The sequence below is a fragment of the Dromaius novaehollandiae genome, chromosome 1 (assembly GCF_036370855.1).
Source record: "Dromaius novaehollandiae isolate bDroNov1 chromosome 1, bDroNov1.hap1, whole genome shotgun sequence".
NCBI classification, from domain to species: Eukaryota; Metazoa; Chordata; class Aves; order Casuariiformes; family Dromaiidae; genus Dromaius; species Dromaius novaehollandiae.
Window position 1 is genome coordinate 56518263 of NC_088098.1, and position 12581 is coordinate 56530843.

At 42.5% G+C, this 12581-nt stretch overlaps 1 protein-coding gene across 1 annotated transcript in view; it reads right to left on the minus strand.

Moving 5' to 3' along the window:
* ABTB3 (ankyrin repeat and BTB domain containing 3) overlaps positions 1–12581 on the minus strand; it is a 200006-nt gene that overhangs the window by 12914 nt on the left and 174511 nt on the right. Inside the window, exons 12-16 of the mRNA XM_064513369.1 lie at positions 9660–9765; positions 8702–8804; positions 6827–6908; positions 5748–5816; positions 2514–2627 (exon numbers count right to left, since the gene is read on the minus strand). Of these exons, the coding sequence (XP_064369439.1) occupies positions 2514–2627; positions 5748–5816; positions 6827–6908; positions 8702–8804; positions 9660–9765 (474 nt within the window). The remainder of the gene's footprint in view (positions 1–2513; positions 2628–5747; positions 5817–6826; positions 6909–8701; positions 8805–9659; positions 9766–12581) is intronic.

Consider the following 12581-nt stretch of genomic DNA (forward strand, 5'->3'; position numbering starts at 1 on the left):
AAACGTGAAAGTAATTCTAATCAAAAGACTGCCTCTTTATAGATGTTTGCAGTTGAATGGAAAACAGTGGAAAGTTCACAGGAATGCCACATACGATTTAATACTCTCAATTCAGCTTTTAAATTGTAAATGTGACCAAATGCACATTCTCTCACCTTCCTACCATATACTTCACCTCTAATCCAGGGCCCCAATCACTTGTCCCTACAGCTCCTACTACACAGCTCACCACCCTGCTAAACATTCCTCTCCTACAGCCTATGCCCCCAATACAAACAGACAACCTTCCAAATCTGCTCAGTTCATGCTCTGCTTCTCCCAGTTCATTTCTTTCTCCCAACCATGATGGCAAAGACTGCACTCTTTGTGTCTCAAGGCCAACCTGCTCCCTATCTAGAAAAGCAGGTCTCAGCATTGCCTGAGTACCTACAGGCATAGCTGAGTGTGCAAAATACCAGGCACTAGAAATGGTACCTGAAACAGGACCCAAGTCCAAAGACACAGTCATCTGCTCCTGGCTGATGCAGCAATTCCTGGCTTCAGTGCCTGCTCATCTTATTCCCACCCTCACTGCATCTAACATGAGCTTCTTTGACACTTCAGACAGCAACATGGAAAGCCAGACAGTCGGCTGGCAAACTGCACTTGAACTGCTTGTGAGCTCCCTTGGCTCATGAGGACCATCTGGCCTCCTCTACCACATATCATTATGTCATATTTAGATAACAAACAAATGAAGCTACTGTGTGTGACTGGAGCACTCTGAGCAGAATGTAATGTGCTCAAATTAACAACCTGCACATCACACAGACCTGAAACAAAAAGATGGAGGGTCTTCTCTACTCTGCAGGCAGCATGAGAGATCTGAACTATATTTAAATGGTTAATTCAGGTCCTGGAAACCTTCCAACTACAGCAGTATGAAGCTTAACACTGGTAATTTACTGGAAGCAGGGTAAACTAGCCCATGCAGAGATCTAGGGTGATGTGGCATAACTAATTCCAGGACTCTGTAGTTCATTCTCAGCTAGCTTAGATATCCTTGCTGTGAACTCCAGATGTTAATGCATATATGACCCTGGCCTTCCAAGCCTAACAAGTGCACTGTTTCCACTGAACTCAAGAGAGATGCAGGAATGGAAAAGTTTCAGGCTGAGGCCCTTACAGATAAACAAGGAGCCAGATTTAGTAGGGAACATTGGGTTGTTCAATCCAAACATTGGTTGCGTAGAAGTTCCTCAGACAAGTCTAAAGCTGGGCTCAAGAATGTTCTTCAGTCAGGATGAAAATAAGAGCCACATTTCACAATTTGGAGAAAAGATGTGTGATCTTAAAACAAAAGTATATGTTTTACTTACACATTATGTGTTTTACTTTAGTAACAATAACATAAATCCTGAAGTTCCCGCATGAGCTTAGAAGATTAAATCAGGTATTTTTCAAGAAGATTCTAATACTAGTGATTTTTTTTTCCTATTACAGTAAATGGATCTGCAGCTACATTTAATCTATTATTCATTTTGGAAGTGGAATTTTATGCTATTTCAAACATTGATTGCGTTTGTCTGTACACCAAGACTTAGCATGACCACTCGCTGGAGGAAATACCTGATGTTGGGAATAAATGTCTGATCAGCAGGGGTTTGGAGCAATCTACAGGATTATTCTGGTCAGTCAAACCTTTGTGTCACATTACACCTTTTTATCTTTTGTATAGACCATGTAGGTTATGGAAAGACCATGTAAGGAATACTTAAAAAAAAATTATTGCAATTATTTTTGTATCATTTCCATAACGCAAGTGAAAGTTTAACTACCTAGCACAAAAGAGAAGGGGACATAATCAATGTGGCAAACACCTTCGTCAATGACCTAAAATAAGTCTTCTAGATCTAAAAATGCCATGCCTTTATGCCTGATGGCTTAGGTCCCCCTCATAAGCTAAGTAAATATTTGATTCCAGTGAGAGGCTGGGAATCTCTCCTCTCCAACACATAAAATTCTTATCATCATCCTTGCAAGGTTGTGAGACATTGCACTTTGACAATATGACATTTTCATATATTGAAAAGCTGATGCTAACATTGAGTATATCACCTCTATAAGCTACAGGCAGAAGGAAGCAGGAAACTGTAATTGGAAAATCCCACATGGAAGGTGAAAGACAGAGGTCTTATTCAGTTAGGTGATTCTTGCTAAATGATTCAGCAGTTTGTGTTGCTGTGATAAGGGGTAGGTCTGCCACATCGTTGTAGACACAAATAGAGCATGAACTGTTTAGGGAAGGGGATGTGCAGCTGCCAGAGATGCTCTTATACTATGTGGTCTAGAGCTGTCACTATACTAGGTACCTGCTAGCTACTTAATCTCAGTAAATGCATGACAAATCCTTGATACACGACAAGCCACACTAAGTGTATCACACATCTATCACTACTTATCATGACCCATGACCCCACAGAGTACGAGGACAGACACATACATAACATGCATACATATGTGGTTATTTTTACCTTGGCATGATTATAAATATCCACGCAGTTTTCTGTATTAATGCTTTTTGCACAAATGATCTCACAGTGTCGTTGTAAAGCTTCAAGCTGGAAAAACTTAGCAGCAGAGAGAAGCTTAAAAAAAAGGAAAAATTAGTCAGAACTGCTGAGCAATACAGTATCTGAGCTTGCTTATTCATTGTTTCATTATTTTTTTTTCCTCAGCCCCTGCTTCAGTTTGAATGAATGTATTGACCCTTGATAGTCAGAATAAGAAGGTTGCTTCGTTGGTTCAACCCCTTGCAGTCCCCTCCACATCAGACTGTGGAAAGCTGTGTGTGGAGAGACCACCACCACCACTGGCCAGTCAGGTCTCCATGCTGACTTTGGGATGGGGAAAGTGCCAAAAAGAAAGTAGCATCTTGGAGAATCTTTGGTCACTTTGCAAAAATGACTCTGCATGGAGGGATCTGCAATCACAGTCCAGGAAGAAAATGTCTGGGCTGCACTGTTCCCCAAGCTCTGGCTGAAGGAAACACCTGGGTTTGATGTGGAGATGTCAGGAGAAGGGCCAGGACCAACAGTACATAGGATTCAAACCAGATGACAATAACTGCCTTGTGTAGCTTAAAAATCTATCGAGGTAATAAACTTCAAACCTGTCACCTCAGCAGGCTCAAGGAAATGGGAGTCAGATCTCCGTAGGCTCCTTGCTCTAGCTTGTGAGCAGCGGTAAGGTCATGTCTAGGCCACAGGCACTGAAACCCTGTCTGGCTCCACAGGACTCCTTGGGGTGGGCACACAGTGGGATAGGATGGTAATGCCTAATAACACTAGCACTACGGTGATGTGTCAGTGTGGTTGCACTAACGTGGCTCCCGCGCCGACAGGACTCAAGCTGACCTCTCTCTTTGGCACTGCGCCCACTTTGTGGGTATGCTGCCTGCACTGGCACTACCTTGGGATCTCTGCACTGTGCTCCACTGTGTGCTGTAGGCACGACCTGAAGCTTGCAGGGTGAAAGCACGGCTTAAGCTGTGAGTTTTCCAGTTGATTTCAATAGTGCCAGGATTTACCCTATTGCCTCTTTTCTGTCCTTTACAGCTGGGGAAGGGGATTTAATTTTTTGTCTTTTCATGGTAGGTCATCACGTGTGGCGCTCTGCTCTGGCTTAGAAAGCACATTGGGGTTCTTCATTACTCGACACCTTGTTCCAACCCAGACATGTCTCTTAGGCCAAGCTGTTGAGCTCTCTTTAGGCATTTATGAGACCCTTATCATCGTGGGCCCTGTGACAAAGAGCCATCCTGTGAGTCCCAAAGGGGTCTCATGCTGCTAGGTGGAACCAAACCCTGAAAATGCCATGACATTATTCTGCCTCTTCTATGCAGTCTGCTCAAGCTCTGCTTTAATCCCATAAATAAATCTAAGTGCTGGAAATCTGCAGTGCTGATGTGATAGCAGCCAGCTGGCCCCAATTATGAATTGCAGCAAAGATTTCTGTGGAGTATTTCTGGTGCTTCTTGTTATCATATTTGTAATAAGGCAAGTTGCTAAATGCAGTTTGGAAAGATAAAGCCAAATCCTCTTCCAGCTGCCTCTATGGCTTAAGCAGTCACGTGCTGGTTTGTAATTACTTTAAACCGTGAGGAAGCGTGGCTAGATCTGTTATCAATAGATCAGTCAATCAGTCATACATTTTAGAGTCACAGAAGTTTTGGGATGTCGCAAAAGTAGAGCAAGCAGCCAGCTGAACTGCAGCACAAGCTTTTTAAAAACCTAGGTGATTACATATGCATCTCTCTAAAGCTGTTGTACCACCTAGTTTGACAATCCTTTTTTGAGAAAGGGTTAGAAATTCAGGAGCTTCTTTCAAAACTGAGTGAAACAGAGAATCAGTCACTTGTTTCTATAAAGCTCAGAAGGTCGATGTGGGTAGGTTTAGTTAAAAATCCACAGCCTGCATTGGGGAGGGCTAATTTCAGTTCTGACTAGTTCCATCCTCTGGTTGCCAGCAGGATTATTACAGATGTCCCTGTAACCACTAGAGTTGATTCTCTGGTCACTCATATGCCAGAGAAGAGTTGCTGCCAATTTCTGGTTAGCCATGTTTCAGTGAAAGTCAAGCCTCACATGAATGCCCCAGACAGTAATAAGAACAGACTAACTAGTGTGAGCAATAACAAAATATCATGGTTGCAGACTATAATCTGTACGCTGGAGATTACCAGCTATATAAGTAGCTCTGACTTTAGTATTTACTGTCCTGTGTTCCTTTTGCCTGCCATAACTTGATTGTTGTCAACAGGAAACCTCCCTGAACAACTATCAAGAATTTGCTCAAACATGCCTTAATTTTGTTTATTGGGAGTCATTAGGTTGATCACTGCCGGTAATGACAGCACATAGTACTTGGAAGAGGATGACTTAACATACAGGTTATGGATGTGTGGCTACACTGAAGGCTCAGTCAGCTCCAATCAGCTTGGCTTCGCTTTTGCAAACTGGCCCAATAGGACTGTACTTTTTACATCCAGTGATATTCTTGAAAGGAGAAAGAAAGGGGTAAAGAATTCTCTACATCTCAGGGTGCAGCTTAAGGCTTCATTCAGAAAATCAGAGAGTCATGTCATACAGTGGCACACCTGCCACTGAATTGAGCTTTGGCTCCCATGGGACTGCTCCCATGGCTAAAACTAAGTACCTGCCCCAAAATTCTCCTGAACGATGAACAAAACTGGGTACTTTTACACCACTGAGATAGGTTTGGACATGTAAGTCCAAGCTGACAGGCCAAGAGTCACAGCATGGCAGAGAGAAGCTGAATGGCCTCCCTGGAGCAGACCATCTCACCTATTAGGCCAAGAAAGAGAGAGAGGATGGTATGCTATGCTGCCAGGTAACACCAGCTTTGTATTTCCCTAAAAGAGCCTCTCAAAGCATCTAGCTAGATATTTTTATTCCAGATAATTTTTTTTTTGCTTGACGATCATTGTTTTTCTACTCTTCCTTCTGTGAAAGTCAACTTCATACTGGCAAATGTTATAATAATGGGTAAACAGCAGGGCTGGAAGGAGACTGAGTATCTTCCTGCAGGACTGCAGACAGCCTGGGCACTTCGGGCACTGAGGGTGAGGTGGTACTGGGTCTTATGGGAGGGCTCACGTCTTGCCCAGTGGCCAGCGTGCCCTTGTGCAAACGGTACACAGATCACTTAGCATTGCTCCCACTGCAATTAAAATAAACATCTCTTACCTCCATAATTTCATTATTTTTAATCAGGAGTGACTCTGCACCTCCATAATAAAGATACTGCATAACCAGCTGCAACAAAACAAAGGGAGTGTTTACAAAAAGCAAGCCAAGGCATCAAGGGAGCAGGGGTGATGTAAAAATTGCAAGGAGCACCTGAGTCTCTCCAACGCCAGGGTTTTGGAGACAAAAGTGGCCCAAACCTCCTGATATCAGGATTTATCTGGTTACCCTCTTGCTCGCTGCACAGTTCAATGTTTCCTTCTCGCAGGTACTCTAACTCTCCTCAACTCTCATCAGCTACATTGCCCAGACTTTCTGGTGAGGTCCAGACAGCGTACAGGACGGTGATTAATTCATTCTGAATTTTCCAGGTATTTTGCAATATGGTTAGTACATCATTTTTTCAGGAAAGTATGGCATATATAATGGTTAGCGCCTTATTCCTTTCCTGGCAACAGCACCCACACCTTCACCTAGCTGTGTGTGGGCATGCATGGATGATGAGAAGGAGTGGGGGAGGCAGCGCTGTAAGGTGAGCAGACTAAGATTTCTCTGTAGGGAGCTTCCAAGCAAGCTTAAAAGTTACTGTAGGCAGCTGGGAAATATCTGCAGCTGTAACAGCCAATATCTGGAAAGTGTCCGAGCACTGACTCAAATAAAGGGAAGCATATACATCCATATGCTACATATGCAGAAAGAAGGTTCTATATTTTCATGAAAGAAATTTGATTAAACGATATTGCTAAAGAGAGGAATGGGCTATGTCTCCTCCAAGCCTGTCCATTAAATACAGAAAGAGCCTGTAGGATAAAAAGGTATCAAGTACTTTACACTGAAAGGTCCCATGTATGCATACCCCATGTAAGTAAAATGTATGCTATTACATCTGGTTGGGCACATCATGTGTTTGCAATCAATAGCACTGTGCAGCTTAGTGTTTAAAGGGAGATGAAGCCTTTGTTCATGAAATGACTACTCTGAGCAATGTTTATCAAATACAAATGTATTAATTTGGGCAGGGTATGTACAATGCTCTTATTAAATGTTCCATTCAAATTCAATGTGAGAACTGACTTTACCTGAAAGATGGGGTACTTCACATAGTTGATCTCGATACAAGTACTATCAGCTGCGGGCTTGCTAGACAGCAGTGCTTTAAACCTAAATAGAAAGGAGCAAAATTGAAATACCAGCCCAGTTATCTCTGTGAAAAAGTACAGCAAAGTGGAAGGACAGCATCAGCTCTTCCAAAAACAGTACACTGAAATGAATGGATTTGTCACTGAACAACATCAAGATTTAGACACTGACATAAAATAAAGTTCAAATTGAAAGGAAGAAGCCCCTCTTTTAGGAAATTTCAATTCTAAATTTTGGGAAAACACATCTAATATCACAACAGAAAAAAATCTGTGCAGGAAATTCAGATCCTGTAATGTTGTAGAACATATTATAAAACCAGAATCTTAATGTTTTTTTGCTTGAAGGCAACACAGTCTTATAGGAAGACTTGCAACATTCAAGAATGGTGCACTGTCTCTTTCAAATAAGATGAATTTGAGGCTATTTACCTTATATCACTTTAAAAAATGGCTTGGAACGAAATATTTAAAAACCTATACTAAGACTTATTAATGCTTTTATGAAGACTCAGTACAATTGTGTAGGCACAGGCAGAAAAGAAGACTGGATAGGTTGCTGTTCTCTGATTATCAAAACCTGAAATTCAAACTTGGCTTTCAAGAGAAAAACACAGTGGAGCTCTTTTAAGTTAATAACTGCTGATTTATATGAGATTTATATAAATATGTAGCAATCTATGTCTGAAAGCTAGGTATTCCCATTTGATCAGAAGGTGAAAATGGCAAATACACTGTCAAAAACATCTGCCTTTGTATCTTCTCTTTTTGATAATTCATCTGACCTTCTAGAGGTAATGCAAAGCTTAGCTTATCTATCAAGACCAGCACTTGCTGGATGGTAACTTTTTCCATACAGGGACTGCATTTTGTTAATTAAAATATGGATAACAATTGGTTTGTTTTTACTACTGTCAAACTCGACTATGAACACAATTTAATCGTTTTAAAGCTGGAGTTCAGAATATGCTTGTATGTTTACCAATATGCTCTAAAACAAAATAGGCATTTCTTAAGCTGAAGGCAGGGTCAGATACTGGAGTTGCTTTATGCAAATCTTTTTACTTTGTGCGGTGATGGGTTGGCAGCATCTCTACCATTGATTTCCACATTTCTCAAACTACGCTAGGTCAATGGCTTGACCTTGCCACATCTTGAAATAAGCCTGTATATAGGGCTGGCTTAATTTGTTTAAAAGCACACCTTGAATTATAAAGCTGTGTATAGACTAAGTTTGTGAGCAGGGAAAGAAAGGATTTTTCTTTAAGGCTGGGCTGAGCTGGGTGACCTGGATTCCAGCCTTCTGGGCGCAGGGAACAGACCACAGGTACTGCCTTTGGATACAGTGTGCCATGCTTTATAGATGCTTGATTTTATTTTAAGAAGTGTAAAATGCTGTCAATGAATTGTGTGATAGTAACTTGTTTATCCTGGAGATAGCCTATACTGATGCCAGGTAGGATTTAGCAGCTCACAGGATAAATAATTGTTAAGAATCAATGTATTATGACTCCTTTACAATTAAGGGCCAGATGCAGCAATGAGCTCTATGCAAGTGGTGAAATGAAGTCAGACGTATGGCCATAAGCATAGAACATTTACAAGGTAAGAGCCCAGTGACAGGAGTGCTAAAGTGTCCTGTAAATCAAGCAGAAACAAGCTGTTGAGATTTTCTGTTTAGGAGAAACTTGAAGATTGAACCTGTTAGCACCATTAGTCCTCAAAGAACTGAGGCAACAAAACAGTGAAAAAAACCCTCAAAATACAAAATCAGATTCTATTTTTTCTAAAACCAGAAATGTTTCCATATTTTACCTTGGTGATGCGGTAAATAGCAACACTCTATGTGCGTAAAATGGTCTTCCTTCCACCAGAAATGTAACATCTGACATCTCTTTGTTGTTAAGAAAATGCGGATCTAGAATCACAAAATGAAAAAAAAAAAAACTTTGGCTTGGAAGAGATCATGAACGAACAGAATATTTTCCTGTTTTGACAAAAAAAAAGACAATAGTGTAAAAGGATATTGTTTTTAATGAGTAAAGCCCATAAAGCTATTTTAGACAGTCTGAGACAGAAGATACGCAGACAGCCAAATGCAATTCAGACAAAGGAAATTCAAAGCTTTGAAATCCATGTTGACCTTTTGCTACGATGACAGCCATCCCTCCCGTATAGCTCAGATCTGGTGGAGAGCTGGCACCACCTCCTAGCTCTGTTACCCAAAGATAACTGCATCTAACTGGACACGAGAGGGCCCTATTCTCATGGACTTTATTACACCCAATTATGCCATGCAGGGAAGCCTTTGTCTGAAAGAGAAAAGGGGCCAAGAGACTCACTCACATCTTCTCTAGATCACATTAAAACAACTCAGGCTCTGTCAGCATGGTTGGGAAGGCTCTGCCTCTGTGGTGAGAGAAGATCTCCTGACCTGCAAGCACCAGCCATAGCCAGGCATGGTGGTTTCAGACATGGACAGATGTTTGGCTTTAGGCCCTGGGCTCGGATCCCAGCCTAATTAGCAACACGGACAAATCTTCGCAGAGTTACAGTCCCGTTCTAATGCACCTAATGATCAATCAGTGGGAGTTGTGGCTCAGGTGAAGTTTCGAGCCCTTCATTTTTCTAGTTCTGCTATTCAAATTCACATTTTCTCTGACTTGTGCCCCTCCTGCAAAGCACCCAGCCTGCAATGCGGAGTTCCCATTGCTCTCCGTAAAGAACCAAAGAATAACTTCAGGTCATGGCCTATAATGCACCGGATGCTTACCTAAGCGAGAGGTCTGTTTGCGCTTAATTTCAACAAGCTTTGGAATAGGGTAGGGTCCATAGCAATGAGTGAAAATGACAGACAGCTGCTGACTTATCACTTCATTCTAAACAAAAGAAACCAAATAACATAAGGTTGAATATTCAAAGGGATATGTTACATTGTTCTCAAGAGTTGCCTATTTTGAAGCTGAAAAATGTGATTAATGAAGCTTTATTAAAAACCAGCACTTAGAATTATCAGTATTATGTTATAAAGTACAATTCTTATTTACTAGTCTGTTATATCCTTTGTAGGAATTGATTAAAATGAAGAGTCCTCTCCTTGGACTGAAGTCTTCTTCCCCTGCCAAACTCCACAGCCCCTGTGCCCTCCAGTAAATGAAGCTTCTTTACAATAGCAATTTAATTTCACTTGCAAGCTTACTTTACTGTAAAAGGACATTTTGGTGCGTTTTAAAAAATGATCATTGGTCACATTTTAGGAAACCAGGACTACTAAACAGATATAACTGTACTGCCTGCATATATTTCTAAGCAGAACACTCTCACAAACAGTGCCCCCTTTACACAGTGACACAAGGCCTCACAGCTTCTCACAGAATCTCTTCATTTAATCCTGAGTATTTCATTAATGTGATCTCACAACCTTGGCACTGGCCTTGGCACTACTTTTCTGAGGGAGCCACCAGAATCTCACAAAATCTGGGTCTGCTCCCTGGCCCTACCCATTTCTACGCAGACTCTGGGGGCAAGGCATTTGCAGGACATTTTCCTAAGTGCCTGAGCAACTTAAGTATTTCTAAGCCTAAACTGCAATGATAGCAAAAGGGATTTAGTGCTTAACTACCCAAGTCACATCTGAAAGCAGGATTTAAAAGCTTTTGCAAATTTTATCCCACCCTTTGCTGGTAACTGGAGCAGGTCTACTGAAGTCAAGGGTGCCATAAGGCTAATTCATGAGAACAAGCATCCTGCCTTTTCACTACTCTGTTGTTTGGCAATTCCTTTTGATGCCAGGGAACTGAAAAGATAGGGCATTTGGATATGAGGGGGACCAGGGCCAGGGAAATAAGCAGGTAAGGGAGAAAAACCTCATATGAAAAATCGAGAAGTTTAGATGTTCGGCTAAAAATATCTCCAGGCTTATGAAGCAGAAATTGAAGCTTTCCTTTATCTGAGCACATTTCAACCCAGCTCTAAAAGTAGCGATTCCTTAAATTCCCCAAGAAATGAGGAGGAGTGGCAGAGATGCTGTAATGACTCTTGTACGGCATCTAAAAGGGTAGAGCTGTGCCCTCATATGCAGCAAGTGCTGATGTCAATGGAAATTACACACGCTCACCTCCAGGCAGAAGTTGGCTTCTCTCACTACGTCAGACATAATACTAAGAGAAATTTGCTAGCACTGCTCCAATTTACTGCTGAGTAATACCCAATGAGCTGACACGCTGGTGTCCCCGAGCGGGGAGCTGGGGTACCAGCCCCTCAGACAGGGGCCTGCCACTGCTGCTCCGCTTAAAGACAAAGAGGACATTATGCACGGGGAGCATCTTTTTGTTTAGTGTTTTTCATACAGAGCTTCTCAAAACACAAAGAGAGTGAATCATAAGGCTAAGTGAAAAGGAAGATTTAAGGCCAGATTTAAAGAAGGAAGTGACTCAGTTGCTCGGAGGGCTGAGAAAAGAGCTCTAGACAGATAGGGCAAAGAGAGCAATTGCTCTCTGCTCAAAGGGCTGTGTTGAAGAGAGGCGGCCGACTGAGTCAGCCTGGGAGGAGTGCGCTGGGGGATATTGATTACTGGCAGGGCAGCTCTGAGCTGTCATTGCCAAGAAGCCAGTAAATACAACAGAGGATGGGAATAAAACCATGGATCAGGACGGAGGGAAGGTTGCAGAGAGGAGACGTAAATGGAAGAGCAATACTCGGCCTATACCAGGGAATAAAAGGAGTTGCTGTACTAAAGAGGATAGCTGCTGGCACCTCCCTCTGCTTCTCCAATCTGTCGTGTGCACAGGTCTTGCCTATGTCACTGTGGTTTTAATGGGCTTTTGAACTCATCAGTCCTAGCCATGGCCACCTTTTCAAAAACACACATATATGACAATAAAGATAAAGCACCTCCTCCTTCCAGTGGTGCCCATGTGAGCAACCTGATGGGAAATCTAGATATATCCCTCTCCGTACCCCCACAGGGGACCAGAGGTCTCGCCCATGGGTAGCAGCCAAGGCACTGCGATGTCCAGATGTACTGAGGCCAGAGGAAGAAAGACCAGTCCCAGTTACACAGGTGGGCAAAGAGGATCCCTGTTTGTAACTCAGACCAGCATGATGAACTGGTTACATGCGCAGACAGCCCCACATGAGCCTGCGACCTCGGTGAGGCACTGCCAGCTCCTGGGGTAATTAATGGGGCGTGAACCCTGCGGCGTGTGGGTGGAAGCCCATTATAAAGCCACCCTGCCACTGACTGTCCACAAACCTGTCAAAAACTCTGGTGTAAATGAAATTTTAATTTCCTCACAATGTGAAACATGCAATGTGACATGCTTACAAAAAACCCCTGAGGTACAGAATAGAGATAGGACAAAGGCAAAAGAGACCAAAAAAAAAAGACCTACTATTGGTCAAAGACAGCAGAACCATCAGTCTTCCCTTTTGCACAGTGCCCTCACCGGAAAGCTGAGAGGCCACTTTGGTTACCACATCCATCCTACTGAGCCGCTGAGCAGGGCAACTCTTCCCTATTTCTCCTATCATCCTACTAGCTGACTGTAAAAGAACAGCTGAAAGAGCTTTCAGCAGCAGTTGTGGGTGGTGATATTAACACTGGAGGGGCAAACCAAAGTTTGGTTTTTTGCTGCAGTTTGATGTTGGAAAACATTTTGCCAGGATGTGTGATGCTGAGATCTGGACTGAGGCC